Raw genomic sequence first — 18,391 nt, 5'->3', positions numbered from 1 at the left:
TCAGATAAGTGAATCATGGGACAATATTACGTAGTCTTTGGTTTACTGCTTTTAGAAACTAAGCTGTCTGCATTAGTTCAGAATTGTGTGTAACTTTGTCATTTAAATGCCAAATTTAAAAAAGAACATTACTTGACAGTCTCACTCTCTTCAGTCTATCTTGCCATGTGCCTTTTAAGAAGAAACTCATTAAGAGCAGAAAGCACAATGAGATGTGACTTAGTTTGCTATTTTATGCTTCAGTTTTTTTAACATAAGAAATAATTCTAAAAAGTGCAGTTTTTCAGTTTTTCCCTTAGCATATATATTAAGAATTGTATTTTCAGATGTGGATCAGCTGAAGAAATCTCCATGTTTGAATAAAAGCAACGTATATTAACATAGTTGAATTCAGAAGATGAATGGAAATAAAACTTTGAATTGTCCTTATGCAAAGTTATGAAGAGAAGGTTTAACTGAGTCTCTAAGCCATCCTTTTTTGTGCTAGTAGATCTTTCTGTAGCAAAACCCAACATACATTGCAGAAGCACTAAATCTACTAGTAATGTTTAAATCCCAGATGTTGTAACTCTGACCAAATGTTGAGAAATGTAAAACTTTTTTTAAAGGGAAGAAAGGAAGACATGGGGGGGGGGGGGGGACGGGACAGCAAAGCCCAGACCATGAGCACTGCCATGCACCACTGCCAGAAGCTGATGTAGGTCTTCACAAATCAGAATTTTAGTTCTGAGTTAGAGGTCTGAGATGCAGAGGGTATTTTTCTTGGGAGTTGAGAAAAATCACTCCTAAGTTCCTCTCTCCTTATGCCAATTATAATTGCAATACAGCTGAATTGCAGATTACCAAATTACATAAAATTAAAATGGTACAAATACAAGGAAAAAAGTAATGGAGTTGCCCTGTTATTAAATGAGAGGTATTTTCATGAGTGGATAATAGCATGGTGTTTTGTTACTGTGCTTAGACATGTTTTACAAGTTTGAATAAACTCAGGCAAGTGCTTAGGATCAGCTGGAGGAAAACTAAGGCTTTATGCTAAAATCTCTAAAAGGTGGGAAATAATGGTGTTCAAGTGTCATCGGATGGTTTTGTTAAAGCAAGAGAGAAGAGGCGCTCTCAGCATTACTCATATTTCATGTTTTTTCATAACCAGTAGTAGACAACCAGTTAGAATTAGAACCAGTGTAGGATGATTGCAAAAAAGCCAGTAATATCCCTTGAGGCTTATTTACACTGGAGAACTTTTGCCATTTCAAGGATAAATGGTACAGCTAATCTGCTAGTCACTGAAGGAAGAACTGCTGACTGCTGCCAAAAAGCTGCTGGTTCAGCATGACCAAAATAGGAAATTATGGAAATGATCAAAAAGGCCAACCCATGCAGACTGGACAACGACAGAAAGCACGAACCAAATATGGAACTTACTATCACTGGTATTAAAGTTTAAATGAAGCTGAAGTGAATCCTTTCCTTCTCAGTTCCATAAAAAGAAAGGTTCATGACAGAAGGTTCATTTTCAAGACTTTCCTCTTCCATATATCTTCATGATGTCTTACAGGAGGCTCAGAATTCAACAAATTGAACAGTCACTTTTCTTCCCTTTATATAATAGGGAATTAATACTAGTACAGTTTCATTAGGTAGAATAGAGGAATGTTGGTGCAGGATTTTATGACCTTAAAAGGAGGTGGGTGTTAAGAATTGTGAGCTATGTGAAGAGTTTCAGACTAAATACTACTTGTCTATATCATACCATACGCTGCAGTTAAATGATTTAAAGTATTTTGATAAATAGGTGTTTGGGAACTATTAAAGTAGTAATAGTGCCAAACCTCTCAAATGTAAGGGCTGTTATATGAAGCCGTTGATAACTACCATCTGTTAGGTAAAGCCATTGGTAACTACGTAGTGATGCATGACTATAGGATGTAACTGAGAAGAATTAAGTCCTTGAAATATAGGTTACTGTATCAAATTAAACATTTTGTATCCTTTTTTTAGATATTAAAATAGGAATCAACTTTATATGATTTTGTGAGTTGATTTGGTTTTATCTGATTATTTTTTTTGCACCTGTGGCACAGCAGGGAGGCGAGACTATTGCATCTTCACTACAGGGGTGGTAAAATGACTAGAACTAATTCTTACAATCATTTCCCTTTTATTTTCATTTTATTTGCTAGGTCGTTGTGGACACAGCACAGATTGAAAACAAAGAAGCCTATGCTCCTCAGATAAGTTTAGAAGGATCCAGAATTGTGGTACAAGTTCCATCAACTTGGTAAATAAAAATACTGTATTGCAGATCATACTAATAGCTATGACTGAGACTGAAATACATAGGGAAAAATATTGCAGTACAAATGGAAAAGAGAATACTACGCAATTATGGCATATCTTCCTTAAAATCCTGTATCTGGAACTCTTTTGAATACCACCATTCCTGATGGACTGACAGTTGTACTTTAGCTGTCTTTGGACTAGTGCTGCCCCTGTTCGAGGCAATACAAGAGGGACAATGTTGGGGCACTAAAACATAACTTTAAAGAAAAAGTAAAAGCTTGATGATGAAAGAGGTTTCTCTTTTAAAAAAAAAAAAAAAAAAATCCAATAGTATTCCTGTTATGTTCCTCCCCAGCAGGTCCTCACAGCTGTTTCCTCAGGAAGGCCAGGAATTAGATGAGATTAATATGAGAGCTTTAGCTCTTTCTTCACTGAGCTGTTCCTTAAGTGCTGTCATGAACTGCAAAACTGTGGTCCGAGAGATGCTATTCCTGCCAGTTTAGTTGACTGCCTAGGAAAGAATGGTAGGATTAATCTGCAGTTTAGGTGAGGATTTCTTTCCTTTTGAAACAATGATTTGGAATTAGACCACTTCCTTTCTCTCTTACTTCAGAGTATTCAGTGTTAGAATTTCAGTACAACACAGTTCGTTCATCTGAATCCTTAGTGAGATAGCCTGTTACTGATGGTACCAGTGGTGTGTCCAGAAGTACGAGTCAACTGATAGTCTGTTTACCCAAATACATCTTTAATTCCTCTATAGAGTGTGAACTGGTACAGCTCTGTTCTCTTTATGTAAATTGCTCTATTATGAAAAAACTGAAATAATACAGAGTGCTTTGAGCCGGGCTTTGTGCGCTCTGGAAGAGCTCCGCCTGCTGACACACAGTGAGAGTGCCTCTTTACTTGTCTCTGCTGGACGGGCTCATTAAATACTTGACAAATGTGCTAGTATTTAGATTTAAGTTATTCTGATTTCATCGTAAATTCAGTCCTAATTCTGTGCCATTAATGAGGAGAATACACTAATCCTGCATCTTCACAGCTCAGTAAAATCTTCCCTCAGACTGTTGGATATGCTGAATCATTTTCCACATGGAGTCTGTCAGGTTGGGGGTTCTTAGCGTTGGACTGCAGAGTGCACCCACGCGCTAGTGTTTTGTGTCAGGTTTGTTGAGTGCTCTTGCTGTTTTCCAGAAATGGGCTTTGTGTGTTTCTTACTTCTTACCTCTGTGCCTGAATTATGCCTGCTCAGCTAAAGAGCTAATCATTAGTCACAATTTTAAAATAAACTATAACTCCTAATTTTACAGTTAGATTAGTTGTATATTCAATACTAGAAAGAAACTGGGGCTGCAGGCGTAGTCTTTAGGAACTCTCAGGCATTCAAATATTATGCTGCCTTTGTTAGTTGCACCTCTGTAGGAGCAGTCATAGTGCATCAATTGGCCTTTTATTATCTGACTCATATGGTAAAATTGTTTAATGTAAAAAAACAAAAATTTTGATTTTTAAGTTAAACTTCATGATTACAGGTGTCTGAAAGAAGATCCAGCAACAATGTCTTTGCTGCAGAGGAGTCTGGATCCAGAGAAGACTCTGGGACTAGTCGATGTGCTCTATACTGCTGTGTTTGACATACACAGGTGGAAGGAAGGAAGGTACATCTCCTCTTGAGCCTCACGCTCTACTTTCCTAGCTTAAACAAAGCCATCATTGTTGAAAGATCTGTACTGAGGAATTTGATAGTACTGGTTCATCAGAAGGGGTCAAACTGAGAGCAAGAAATTGGTAGTCTACAGAGGTACCTTGTGGGTACATAACAGAGATACAGCAGTCTTTTTGAAAACAAACCAGCAGCTTAACCAAGTGTACAAAAGTATTCGTTTTGCTCTTACAAAAATACTTGATTTATATTAAATTAGTCTCCATTTAGGTCTTGAAGCACAATTAAAATTTCTTAAGGAATGGAAGGTAGTTAATGCTATTGCAGATACGAGTAATAATTTGCGTTGTTACCATAAGAAGTAGCTGATGAACTTGGCAATCTTTGGTTTTGTTTCTTCCACTAGCTATTATCCAAATACACATTTTTCTCCAAAGTACAAACTCAGTTATGTATTAGGTGGTTTGATATACGTGTTTTTGTTGACGCAGGGAGCAAGCTTTGCCTTGTATTCAGATCCAGTTACAGCGTGAAATCTCGGACTTTGGGAATCAAGTTGACATGCCATCCGGAAATGGAAGCAAATCTTCAGGTGGTCTACAAAAGACGTTCTCAAAACTGACTTCACGGTTTACAAAAAAAACTTCCTGTACCAGTACAAGTAATACTGGAAGTTATTCAATCCCCAGTACACCTTCCAAAAATGTCTTCATAAGTTCCAACTCAGAGGAGAAAGCTAAAATGCCCACTAACATAGATGCACGGTTACAAAGCATTTTGAACATCGGTAATTTTCCTAGGACCGCAGATCCACTGCAGTCAATTCAGAGCACAAATAATCAGCTAGTGAATGGGTTTCTTGTTGAAAGACAGGACAACTTCTTCAAACCGGATGATGTCAAGGATGACAAAGGTATGAATTTACCAACTGACCAAGAAATGCAGGATGTTATAGATTTCTTGTCTGGTTTTAACATGGGCAAATCCCAGCAGACTTCTCCAATGGTAAAAAGAAGGAACTCTGTTGCGTCCTCTACAGCAACAGAACAGAAATCAGGAACAGTACAACAGCAGCCGCAGTCTGTCTCTCACACGCCACTGCATCCTTCTCAGCAAGGCTTGTCACAGCAGCAACAGTCACAAAAGCATCAGCAGCAGCAGCAAATGCAGTATTACCAACACTTGCTTCAACCTATTGGACCACAGCAACGCGTACCTGCCAAATGGCTGACTAATTCTTCACAGCAGCCAGCCCAAGCTGTTGGAGCTGGATTGTCTCATATAAACCAGTGGAACAATCCTGGTTTTTCAGATTTAAGCTCCGATTTGTACAGCTTGGGTCTTGTGAGCAGCTATATGGACAATATGGTGACAGAGATGTTAGGACAGAAACCACAAGGACCTAGAAACAACACATGGCCAAATCGTGACCAAACTGATGGAGTGTTTGGGATGTTGGGAGAAATCCTGCCTTTTGACCCTGCAGGTGCGTGTCTTCTCCTTTATTATGCTTTTTATAAGGGTCCTTTACAAAGAATAATGTTAAATGTTGCTAGCAACAACTGTCACTTCCTAGTGCTATCCGCCAGATACTAGGGTGCTTACATTTAAAAATTGTTTAAAGCCCATTGTTAACTCCTGAACTTAAGTATTTTACCTCTCCCCAGAATGATCCTTCCTGCTCTTTACCAGTCTTGCAGTCTGGAGATAGAGCCGGCTTGCAGCTTTCCCATACCCCTGCATTTCCCCTCCGTTACTGTGCAATTCCATGGCAGTCATACTGGTTCCTGTTCTACAGCTGTTACTGCAGTGAAAAGCTTGGATGCCAAAGGATTAGAGACTAAAGAGCAAGTGCCACGTGGTTTGCCAGATGTGTTTGAATCACCAATAAATTGTAAATGTAGCGGGATTATTCTCAAAGATGAAGTGAGATAAAATTTTGTAGCTACAAGCAAATAGCTAAAGACTATGAAATTGACTGTAGAGTCTAAGGGGAGATTAATGAATTATTCTGATAGATTTGTAAGTTGTTCTTAGTACTGCTATCTTGTAAATATCACTTCTGTTGGCCTGGAACATAGCTACAGAAACTTTGTAGTATGCATTTATGAAAACTGCCTGGAGGGAGGCAGCACTAGAACTGACAGGAAAACCTTTTATCAAACCACGAATCCGTTCCCTGCGCTCATCTGTGCGCGCGCGCGTGTGCGAGGACTGTGTAGGCGTCTCAGAAACCAGCTCATTTGATTCATGATTTTGATAGTTGTTTTGTCAATTTAGTTGATAAATTAGTGGAGTTTATAAAGGCAAAAATAGGCATCATAGTTATGTTATCAAAAGCTTCTTAACAATTGTAAATCTGAACTAGTCTCATGTTGTTTAAACATACTTATGGTATCTACTTAAGGATTATGGCAACCTTTAAGGAAGGATGAATGATTTTCACCAAGCACCAAATACATGTGTGTGTAGGGAAAAAAATGCATGTATACAAAGGACTGGCATTTTTAGCATTTTGAATTCATTATATTTCTGTAGTATTTTCCTTTCGGTCTACATAAAGCTATTGGGTTTGCTCCATTTGATATGGTATCAAGGACTTTGAAAGTGATAACTCTGAAAAGGTGACTTATTTGAGTTGATAAACAGTGCTCTGTGGATTAAGATACATGTTTCTGCAGTTGAAGTGATAAGTAAATGGTATTTTCCACAGATCTGGGGTTTAAAAAACCAAAACCAAATGAAAAAAAAAAACCAAAAACCTTCCAATCAAATAGATTTTTCCATTGGAAAGGTAAGTTTTCTTCATATAACTTGCCAGGTTGATCTGTGATGTAGGAATTTTCAATTTAAGCTCTAGTAGGTGTGGTACAGAAAGCTTTAAAACACAAAACAAGTTTTCATTTTCAGACTTTCTTAGGACTTTTTGTGTTCGTCATTTGAAACAAATGGCATTACTTTTTTGATAAATATTTTTAAAGCCTGAAAATGTCTTTTTTCAGATGCAAATCTGCTAATTAAGAATTTATAAAGTTGATGGCTTTTCATGTTAAAAGCTTAACTAGCTACCAAAAATGTATTTTGCAGTACTTTTATCATCTGTAAGAACTTGATGCAGGAATGTTGTAGTAAGAACTAGTAGAAGGAATGTTGTTATCTCTAAATCTTTTTGAATTATTTTCACAGATGTGAAGAATAAAGTAAAAAACATATCTGATAAAAAGCTGTTTACCTGATATGTTTTTATTGAGGTAAAAATCAGCACAAGTTGTTATTTTGACTATAACAGTAATTTAACACTTAATGCTATCCACAGGAAAAAACCCTGGACGCCCTTCAGAATCTGTCTAGAATCTGTCCTTAGATCTGAGCATGTCTCTAGCTTCCAGCCTCATCTTAAATTGACAAAGATGTTTCTCAAAGAGAACAAGTATTAGTGGGAATATTTTGTTTCTTTACATCTGTCAGATAGCTCTGTCCCTTGCTTATATAATAAAGAATGCCGAGAAACAAAAGGTATTTTCTTCATTGTTGTTTTAATTTGCATCCAACAAAACATTGTGGAGCTCTTTTCTGAATGTGCCACATGAAAATGAGGAAACTTTTCTTCTAAATGCTGAATTGAATGTAGGGAAGCCATCACATGAAAGACCGATTTCTGCTTTCCAAGCTGTGCGTGTTTGTTGGATGTTCTTCACTCTTAATTTAAAAGCGAGACCAGCAAGCCAGCAGCTCTGTACTTCCTGCTGCAGTTACTGTGCATGTAGTCTAGACATTTTCCATAAATCCAGTCAGAATGCAAAGTTTTCCCTCAGAGAAAAAGGAAAAAAAAAAAAAGGGGGGGGCGGGGGGGCAAAAGGAAACAGAAGCTGTGGAAACTCAATTAACTCAATTACACTGACTCATAACAGCAGTCTTTTCAATAAATGAATTATTTGGTCTCATCAATTGAGCATTTAAAACACTTTTGGATTCAGGCTTTCACTGTGTCTGCTCAAGATCATGCCTACCACTTATCAGATGCTTGGGACACATAAAGCACTTTAAGAATGGAGGAATTTTTATTTTTAAGAATTACTGCTTTTTTTTTTTTCCTGTAAATATCAATCTTACTCTGAAATATTTTGCAGTTCAGGATCAGAATGTTCTCGAAATTGTTGTCTAGCCTTTGTAGGAAGTAGGCAATTTCTGGGCTGTATGTTCTAATATGATCAATGTGAGATTCTAATTTCTAGATTCTAATTTCTCAAAGTAAGCAGGATCACAACATAGCTGGAAATCATGTTGCAATCTGGAATCAAATATAGTAATTGGTATGTTCTTATTCTCTGAGCTTGGATAGTGTACAGGCTTTAATTCTGTCAGCATCTGCTGATGGGATATTGGACCTTTCAGCGTATAGACACGATCATAGTGACAAATACCATTTCCCTGATGGAATGCAAGGGGCAGGTGTACTTCCATGTGAGAATTATTATCCAACATGTATGGATGGTGTGTATCTACTTCTTAAAAACGTTTCCCATTCAGTGTTCTTCGCTGTTCCATGAAGAGGTATCAGCTGTTGTCTGGCATTTATTTTCAGTGAGGGAATTATTTTCTGTTATTGGGGTATAGTCAAGCCTAAAGGATTAAATGAGGGGGATAATTGCAGTAGAAATAGCTGAATGTCAGCAACTGACTTCTTGGTTTCTTTTATTCAGTTGGCTCTGATCCAGAATTTGCCCGCTATGTTGCTGGGGTCAACCAGGCTATGCAACAAAAAAGGCAAGCACAGCATGTCCGTCGTCCAAGCAACACACGTAGCAACTGGCCTCTTCCTGATGATCCTCATAAAACCTGGCCCTTTCCTGAGTATTTCACAGAAGGGTAAGAGATTGGACAGGCTACATACTTTTGTCGTATATGAGTCTATTTTACACTCAAACTTTGCAGAATGTGGGAATGCTGGGTGTTTTTTTCCAATTGGTACTGCATCTGTGAAAGCTGCACTTCATTACGTCAAGAGTGAGAAATCTGAGCCTTGCCTGCTTTGCTGATACTGAAGCACTGATATGTTTGATGTCTTCTTTAGAGTGGAATCTATACTGAGTTTGACTGAAACAGAGGAATTCTAGCACAGATTCATTCAGAATGGTTTTCTTTCAGTATTTTGAAAACCTTTAAGACCTAGTTTTGATGAAAAGTGATGCTATCAAAGTTGCAGTGCCTGACTGAATTCAGCTTTCCAGATTTTAGCCGCTTAATCTTCTTACTATAAGGCAGGCACCTTACAGCAAGTACATCAGTAGTTCTTAGTATCTTCCAAATCATAACTATTTATTACAACAGAAGTGTTTCAAGATCCTCTGTCCGCTTGTCCATAATAGCATAGCTGTGACCCTCAAGCTAGCTTAAAACCAGTTGGACAAGTATGTGTTCTAGCTCAGTTTTGCAACGAAAAAGTCAAGTGCTTAGTGATTCTAAAACCAAGCATCACTTATTTCTCCTTCCTGACCGAGAGGCACTTGTAATTTATGTAATTATTTTAGTAAAATATATATAAAGTGACTGTAACAGACAAAGCAGTTGATGTGATCACTCAGAAGGGAGTGAGCGAAAGTATTTGTATTACTGGTACATTTTACAAAGTACTGAAACTTCTTTGTGCTCTGCAGTATGACCTGTGACAAAGATTCAGCAAAACTAACTAGGGCGTACAGTCTGGACCAGGCACAGTAAATACAAGGACTAATACAACTCCTTGTCTTCCAGTGATGTGACAAATAGCTGGTCTGGTACTCAAGGAGACTCTGCCAGCTCAAGTGATGAGACCTCCTCAGCTAATGGAGACAGCTTGTTCTCCATGTTCTCAGGGCCAGACCTGGTTGCTGCTGTAAAGCAGAGAAGGTGAGCAAAATGAACAGAAATACATACATTCATAAGATTCTTTTTTTGATGATTGAATTTGAATAGCCACACAAAGGAAATGCCTGCTAATTAGATAAAGTTATACGAGTGTCAGTTTGTGTACCACACTGATGATGTGGATCAGTGTATAGTGTCTGACATCAATGCTAGGGATTCCCAAACTGAGTTATATTAGTAGCTGTCTCCTTACACAAACTAGCATCTGTGCGAGTAGCCAGTTGTTAGCGGAAATTCAGTATGTCTAGAAAAGATCTGATGCTTTCCCTCTTCCAAGATGATCTACTTTGGATGCCGCTTCTTTCTAAACTACTGAGGCGTTGGAGATCAGCTTTGAATTTGTTTTCTAAACTGTGCGCCTCACTGCAGCTTTGTCATGCCCCTAACATCGTGCATTTTGACGCCAGTGAGTTCCTATTTCCTGGCTTCTACTGCAACTTTGTGGCACTCCAGAAATACTGCTGCTAAGGTTGTGTAGACTTGTCTCACCTTGCCTACCACTGCTGTTTTAGTAGTTGTAAATACATGCCTGTTTAGTCCTTTATTTCTGACAATATGAAGAGGAGGCTTAATTGCATTCATAAATAAGCTTAGTAACTTAAAAACTAAGCCAGGATTTTTGACTGTGAACAATCCACTTAAAAGTAGTAGAATGAATTACAATTGCTTTCTGCTTTTCTAAAGGGCTGGAAGCTGGGCATCTTTGGAACCTCAGTGGTTCTGTAGTAGAGGGTAGTTAAGACAATAATAAAAGGCACAAGATGAAGCATGAATACCAACCCAATTCCAATCTGGGATCAATCTCTCAAGCTGTTTTTCAGAGCCTTTTCTAAAAATAAGCTAGTTCTGTGGCCAAATACTCTATTTTTGTTTAGATCACAGAATAATTCAGAGTCAATACATTCAGATACGAGATTGTCTGTCCGTTTTTTGGTGACAGGAAAAAGTCAGTGGATGTACTGCCAGCTTCCTGCAGATTATACCTGGATAGCTATTTTTATATGCATTGCCAGAAAGGAAGTATACTGGAGTTGAAAATAATGAGACTTTAAGTCAAGCAGGTTGAAAGGAATTGACCAAAAGAGGAGCTGTTTTCTGAATCTTTACACTTAGGAAGAATTTATATAGAGGGGATGGGAACTGAGCTTCAATAAATGCTAAATTGAAATTAATAGAAGAGAGCTATCTAATAAGCAGTCACAGAAAAAGTAGTAATTATTTGTGGGTTTTTTTTAAAAAAAAAAAAAAAAAGCAGGGAAGGAAAACACAATAAGCATATAATGGGTGAATTAATCTGCCAAGCCACCAGATATCTAGAGATTTATTATGGAGATTGATCATTCCTGGAGCAAGAAGAACAAAAGCCTGTGATTTATGTGGTGCTCTGAAGAGAAGAGCAGAAGGAAGTTTCCAAAGATTGTGCTTCATTAGATAAAAACTTAAGCTGAAGTAACAGTACTGCTGTCTTATGTTACTTTTAGGAAGAAAAACATTCTACAAGTGACAAAATACCATAGCTAAAACTATACAGTAAGAGAGGCCAAAAGGGTTGAGCATTCTAAAGCTGACCTGCAAAGGACTGCTTGCCTGATGATTGGAGCATGGCATTGTTTGTTTTGTTTCGGTTGTTTTTTTTTTTTTTTTTTTTTTTTTTAAATGAAGGATGAAAGGATAAAAGATTCTGCTTTAATGTAAACCCACCCCCCAAAAAACCCCAAACCAAAAACAAGGAGAAAAACCTTCCGGAATGCACATGTGATCAAGGACTTCTATTTTGTATTAGGTATTAGGTCACAAATTAAAACCAAAGGTATAACACTTTTTTCCTCAGTAAAGTCACCTGCTTCAGCAGATGTTTCACTTGCTCAACTGTTTCTTTTGTCTTGTCTGTGAAGTTACTTCAGAAAAGATACTTCAAAACAAAAAAAACAAACGAGAGCAGATAACAAGAAAAAAAGGCAATTTCTGGCAGATTCAAAGTGGGCAAAAGATTAGCCCATCTTCCTTTCACCTCCACAAAAACGTGTGTGTGTTGCTGAAGCTGTAGCTCAAAGAACTACTGCACTGTCAAGCCTCTGACAGTACTCGGTAATCAGTTTCTTTCTGCATTGCTGCCTTCGCCTGTACTGAGCAAAAATACATGAAACAAGATGAAACATCAGTACACATTCTAGGCTGTCAAGTATGACAGACTGAAACTACAGAATGGTATATGCCAGTGGCAGATTAATGTGACTAATTTTTTTAAAAAAAAAAGTAAACCACTCTTTTTTTTGGGGGCAGAAAACACAGCAGTGGCGAACAGGAACCTAGTACACTACCATCACCACCTCTTCTTTCTGCAGCAGATGACCGTAATCAGGTAAGCTGAAAATGGCTTTGCTTAGTCATTTTTCCTGTTTGCATTTTGGGGTGGTTTACACTAGGAAAACAACTAGAATAGCATCTGTATCTCCAGATTGTTTACCTCGGCTAAAACCCAAACCATTTGCACTCAAGTAGTACTAGATGCTTTTATCAAAGTTACCGAGCTTAAATATTGAAATTGGAAATAGCTTATCTTTTTCCCTTGTAGCAGAAATGATCACAAAACCAAAGACTTCAAGTTAAGAGGCAACACAGTAAATTTTAATTGGCTGTGCAGAGAAAGCTAAAGTATCACCAGATTTATTACCTGTCTTGCTAGAAATTTTGACTTGGAGTGGGGCTACTGTGTGTCAAGCATGTGCTGAAGTAAAAAAGGTTTTTCAATAGGCAGTTATTTTAAGAATTTAGAGTGCTATATATATGCATCAATTCTGCTTTCAAATATAATCTTCTGAAAATGTCTTAAGGAGGGGATAAAGTGATGTGTTAAGTATTGTCTCAAGAAAGTAGTGCCTTAAGTAGACTTAAAAGTAGTAGTATTACTTAAAGAAGTATTAAAACAAAACAAAACCCCAACAAAAAGCCCCCCCAAACCCAACCAATTCTGTTTTCTCAGGATAATAAAACCAAAACCTGGCCTCCAAAGGCACCCTGGCAGCATACGTCCTCCGTCACGAACACGCTACCCGGTCAGAGTACATCTTTGTACCCGATGAGCAGCCCTGTCAGCCAGTGGAGCGACACGATGCAGATCCTCCAGTCGCCCATGTGGGCAGCAGCCAACGACTGCGCTCCAGCAGCAGGAATTTCCTCTAACTTTGCCTACGCGCAGCAGCAGCAGTCACAACAACAGGCTTCCCAGCACAAACAGATGAATAAGGGCTTTAAATCTTTTCCAGTAAAGCACGAACGCAGACCATCTTACCTGCATCAGTACTAATTGCTTTTCATGTTGGAAAAACACAGCACAGGGCCAAACATAAATTACATACACTTTGTTTCACAACTGTGTGTTGGCTACATCCTGTTTCTCTCATTAAATAGGGAATTGAGGGGGTTTGGGTGAGAGATACAAATTCTTGAATTCTGATTTACAGTGCTGAGCAAATATGGCCAATATGTTTGTTTGATGTACACAAAACAGCCCAAAACTGTGATGTAGAAATGCTTTTAAAAATGTGTATATTGCCTTTACTTTCAAAACCTTTTTTTTTTTTTTTAAAAAGAACTGCTGAAGGACTACCATACAAGAAACACTGTATTTTATAGCTATTTTTCATATAGATTTATAGTTAAACATCTTACTGAAACACATTGAATATGTTGAAGCAAATACATAGTGGTCACTTTGCTCGACACTGTTTTGTGTTTAAATTTATAATGGACAAGCTGTAAAGCCTTTGTATTCTCCAGAAATGGCCTGTAGGCAGCTTTTTTTAAATGAAGTGCAGCAGCAGCTGTTTGTGTGCCACACAAGTGAGTTCGTTACAAAACTGTTGTAGAAACAGTTACGAAATTGAGTTTGCGGTAGTTTCCTTACTCTAAGTAAAGATCAGCAGAACCACTCAACCTTGTGTCACAAATGTTATCTGAGCTGCTTACAGTACATGGCATCTGTGTGGATAATACGACACTGGTTTTTCAAGTAAATACACCATTTCTTACCATGTCCTTTGGCCAAAGGCATTATCCACACAGTGCTCCTTACGTGTGTGAAAGTATAGCCTAAAAGACTACTTGCATATATTTAAAGTCTTATTTCAGATGCTACAGTTGATTAAAAATTGTGAGCTGGCTCAGAAGATACGAAACTGAAATGTGGGGTAGCAGTTAGCTAAAAGAACATTATTTTTTTTAAAAGGATAAAGTAATTATTTGCAGTCAATATGTGCCATTAAGCGAACCTGTGGAATTAGGAATAATCTTCCAACCAAAGTGGATCCGGGAGAGTGACTGGTGCTTAAAAATTGAAGAACAATGGTAAATATATGTATAGCTATCCCACTGTATATTAATTGAGATTACAGAAGATTCTTTATATAGTTAGAGCTTATTTAAATTTTCATATTTCATCTTTGAAAGAGTCTAAAAACCACAATATTTTCTGGTATAAGAGTTTTGACAGTATTAATCTTATTTTTGTATTTTTCTTAAGTCATATCATTCTAATATGTTAACTACTAGTAAAATGGGTTATTAGTTCTAACTACATAATTTTTCAATGAAGATAAAGCACATTTGTTGTTTTTGTTTTTACAAACTAAGTACATCTATATCTAAAGATACCAAAAAATAAATACATTATATATATATATATAAATAAAAAGTATACACAACACTAAAACTATTAAACATTTGGGTATTTAGAACCCATCCACCTTTTTTGTTTGTATGGTGACGGGCTATATTTGCAGGCCCAGATTGTTACCTTTTGTGCTGTTTGAGGATGCCAATGTTGCCTGTATTTATGATATTGTCACCATGTTTTCTGAAACTTCATACTTACCATGTTTACAAAGACTTGTTTGCTGTACATAGACTTTTTACAGTAATGTGCTTTGCACAATCAGTGTGGCTTCTGTCTGTAAATTGTTAATGGTCTGTACTACTATAATTTTGAAAACCCTCTGCTGAAAATGTTAGTGGTTATTTAACTTGATGAATGGTTTTGAGTTTCCTAAATCTCGTCATTTAGATCTAATATTAAATCCTAAATTTGGTTGTACTTACTGGTTCTTCATACTAAGACCAAAATGGAAGTTAATGAAAACACTTAATTTTGAACTTTTTCTAACAAGTGCCAAAATTATTGCTATAGTTTTTGCATTCATAATTACAAATGCTGGCAAGTTTCTGGACCTACATAAGTGAATTGCGAAAACAAAGAGAAATATCTGCATTTTGACCATGTAGGTGCTACTCTGTCCTTTGCTTCCGATTGTTCTGAACACTGGTAATTTTAAGAATTGTTGCACTTGGCAAATGAGTCTTGCCATTAAACTTCACTTACACTGCCAAGTGCAAGGGTTTGGTGCTTAGTTAACTTACCCTTATTGCAGTGCTTCTTGTGAATAGCTAATGCTTCTGAACTGGAACTGTACATTTTGTATTTTAAAGCTTCTGTAAAAGTAAACTATTTGCTTTATTAAAGGTATACATTTACTAGGTCATACTTGTTTAAAATATGCACCTTGCTGAAAATGAGCAGCACCTTAAACTGTAACTTTGGTTTGTAAACAAAGATCTTATTTCATTAACATGGGATTATTTAACAGTTTGAAAATTGTCAACTGCCTACTTACTGACTCATCATATAAAATGAACTTTATGCACTGTACAACCTGGAGCATCTTTAAGGCTACTTTTTCAAGTAGATTGCACGGAAGAACATGATACAGAAAATGCCTCAGCAGTGTCTTTGAACTAGCAGTGCAGGTGACCATTGCCAAAACCAAGTTACTCAAATTTTTAGCAATCAGAGTAAACAATTTTGATGGTAGTGAGCAAAAACTAAACTTCCCTCTGCCTCCCCCTCCCCCCTGCAACAGAACTATTATCAAGGCTGTTAGTTTGGCCTATGTTAATCACACCACTGAAACGCGCTGTGGGAGGTGTGCGAGTAAGCCGTGCTCTTTCTGAGTAAGAGCACGCAAGCGTACAGCCGATCACAAATGCTGACAAATACCCAGGAAGTGTATGAATCCATTTTGATTATGCAAGAATTTACTTGTTTACAGAGTCCACAGTACAGAGCACTTCAAGCAAAAGGGAAAAGTCTTGACACAACTAGGGCAAACATGCAGCTGCCTCTCACTGAAATAAAGGCTCCATTTCGACCTTGCGCTTAACAGTTGCACTGAGTTAACGCAACAGTCCCATCTTTCCTAGAAAAGCTAACGTTTGTATTTCCCTAAATCACTGAGCTGCTCCTTTGTTAACATGTTACATTAATCCAGAATATACTGCAATTTACAAAGAACATCTTAGTTTATTAAGCACAATTCCTATGATACAAGATACAAACCCGTCTATTGCTTATATATACGGCAATGTATGACTGACTGTGTCACACTGGAGGTAGAACGGAGTTACCTAGCTGAATATCTACCCTATTATTATACAGCCTTAGTCATGAAACAGTCTCAATGAGACTGCAAGAGTCCTCCAAAGAAAGGCATCTCTGGTGGTGCTGTCTTGACAACCAGGCTATTTTCAGGAGTGCACTACATGGAGTTTTTCAGGGGGGAAAAGGAAGTGTGACAAAAAAACTTACCACCCTTAACTTCTGCTTAGAGTAATGGGGAAAAAAAACCAGCCTAACATTACATCAAAAAACTACATTCATGTTTTTTAACATAGAAGTATGGATGACTTTTTTTACCTGCCTTTCAAGACCACACCTTCTCAGCCCTCAAAGTGGGCCTCTAAACTAAGTATTTCTACAGATTCTTAAAGCATCGCAGCTCGTGTCCAGGTATGCGCAGTCAGTCTACAGTCTTCTGCGTGCTGGGTGGTGTCGCATCAGCAATTGTAGCTAAATAAATGAGGTTTCTATGCAGGATATGCTGGTACCTATGAGAGGAAGAAACATGAGATCTGGGAAATGTATTCTTTTCTAGCCAACTACCCACACTTTACTAGTCACTTTTGTAATCGGATCAGTATTTGCTGTTAGGGAAAGAAATGGCAAAGTATGGAAATAATAGGGCAAACACCTCCGAATCCCGTTCCTGTTCTAAAGGCCCATATACGCCACTGACTCGCGCTCCGCAGCCGAGTACCTCCGCTAACCAACCCCGACAGTAACCGTGCACATGAAGAGCTTTGTATGAACTGCAAGAGAGCAGCTCCGGGCCAGGAGGTGACAAAGTTCCGCTGCTGGGCAGTCAATATACAGCCAGTGCGTGCCCAGGCTCGGCAACTGCCGTCGGCTGTCTGTCGGCCTGTCTGTCTGTCGTTCAGGTCCTCCGCAGGCGTAAGGGCTGACCTGCCCAGCCACAAGCTGGCTACCCTCGCTCTTCCGCAGCTACCACTCGGTGCGTGGCACACGCTGGGGGGGGGCAGCCGGCCCAACAGAGCTGGTTTCCTTATTAACACAGACCACAGCCCTTGACAGCAAGGGGCAGGCATCAGATTCATTCTATACGGCGGCACCCCTGCTGGGCAGATCTGTGAAAACAATTTTTGGGAAGCCTCTGAGGAAGTACAACCTTTTTAAGGGCAGGAAAGCTCTGGAGAGCAAGAACCGCGTTCTCCTCTCGTCAGGACTCTGGGAACGCTGAAGCTCTGGGGCTTCCGCCTGGGCCCGCAGGCGGCGGCGAGGCCAGGCCGGGGGCAGAGCCCGCCTGCCCGGCGCTGCCGGGCGCGCCCGGCTCCCGCGCCCGCGGGGGCTCACTTACTGCACGCAGTCGGTGGCCCGGCCCTTGCTCTGGTACTCCACGATGCACCGGATCAGCTGGTCGTTCTCCTCCAGCAACTAGGGCACAGCAGCGCGCCGTCACCGCCCGCCTCACGCCCGCCGAGGCGAGGCCGAGGCCGAGGCCGAGGCCGAGGCCGAGGCCGCGCCGGGCAGGGCCAGGCCGGGCCGGCTCTACCTGAGGCGAGCCGGGAGGGCCCGTGCCACCGCCGCCGCCGCCGCCGCCGCGGCCCCCCACGCCCGCGCTCACCCGCTGCAGCGTCTCCTGGTTCACCTCCGCCTTCCCGCGCAGCCGCTCCGGCACGAACGCCACCGACATGCCGCCGCCGCCGCCCCGCGCAAGGGCCGACGGGAAGCGGCGGCCCCGCCCCCCGCTGGCCGCCATTGGCTCGGTGCGCCGCGGGGGTGGGCGGGGCCCCAGCCTGGGCCCCCCGGCCAGGCCGAGCTCCCGTTCTGCCCCGTTCCGGCGGAGAGCGGCGGCCCAGCCCTCCCCTTCGCCCCAAGAAACAGCCTCCAGCCGACTGGTTTTATTGAAGAGTTTATTCTGCTTTAAAATAAAAAAAAAAAAAAAAAAAAAAAAAGGAGAGAAACCCTCACTTTCGTGGAGCAAGATACACCGCCGGCTGGCCCCGCCCCCGCGCCCCGGCAGCGGGCACCGCCGCTCTGTACAATTCATCGTGTTTAAATAAGCCCGGGACACCTCACACAGTAAACACAGTTATTGCAGGAGCACAGCACTCGCCTCTGTGGCC

The 18,391-nt window shown here is 39.8% G+C and overlaps 2 protein-coding genes across 2 annotated transcripts in view; one reads left to right on the top strand and one right to left on the bottom strand.

The window, feature by feature from the left end:
* The window catches only part of GARRE1 (granule associated Rac and RHOG effector 1), a 28,835-nt gene extending 15,648 nt beyond the window's left edge, over positions 1-13,187 (top strand). The window contains exons 7-13 of the mRNA XM_009481527.2: positions 2,184-2,281; positions 3,819-3,944; positions 4,441-5,435; positions 8,653-8,818; positions 9,704-9,838; positions 12,140-12,218; positions 12,840-13,187. Coding sequence (XP_009479802.2) covers positions 2,184-2,281; positions 3,819-3,944; positions 4,441-5,435; positions 8,653-8,818; positions 9,704-9,838; positions 12,140-12,218; positions 12,840-13,163 — 1,923 coding nt within the window. The 3' untranslated portion in view covers positions 13,164-13,187. The remainder of the gene's footprint in view (positions 1-2,183; positions 2,282-3,818; positions 3,945-4,440; positions 5,436-8,652; positions 8,819-9,703; positions 9,839-12,139; positions 12,219-12,839) is intronic.
* Positions 13,188-15,924: 2,737 nt separating this feature from the next.
* SS18L2 (SS18 like 2) lies at positions 15,925-17,962 on the bottom strand. Its single transcript, XM_075715451.1, has 3 exons — positions 17,890-17,962; positions 17,623-17,699; positions 15,925-16,795 (listed from the first exon to the last, which is right to left on the bottom strand). Exons 1-3 carry the CDS (start codon positions 17,956-17,958, stop codon positions 16,708-16,710), a joined length of 234 nt encoding a protein of 77 aa, XP_075571566.1. The 5' UTR covers positions 17,959-17,962; the 3' UTR covers positions 15,925-16,707.
* Between the last annotated feature and the right edge of the window lie 429 nt (positions 17,963-18,391).

This window comes from Pelecanus crispus, chromosome 8 (genome assembly GCF_030463565.1).
Source record: "Pelecanus crispus isolate bPelCri1 chromosome 8, bPelCri1.pri, whole genome shotgun sequence".
Taxonomy (NCBI): domain Eukaryota; kingdom Metazoa; phylum Chordata; class Aves; order Pelecaniformes; family Pelecanidae; genus Pelecanus; species Pelecanus crispus.
The sequence above is the reverse complement of the archived record's forward strand: the minus strand, read 5'-3'. Positions and strand labels throughout refer to the sequence as shown.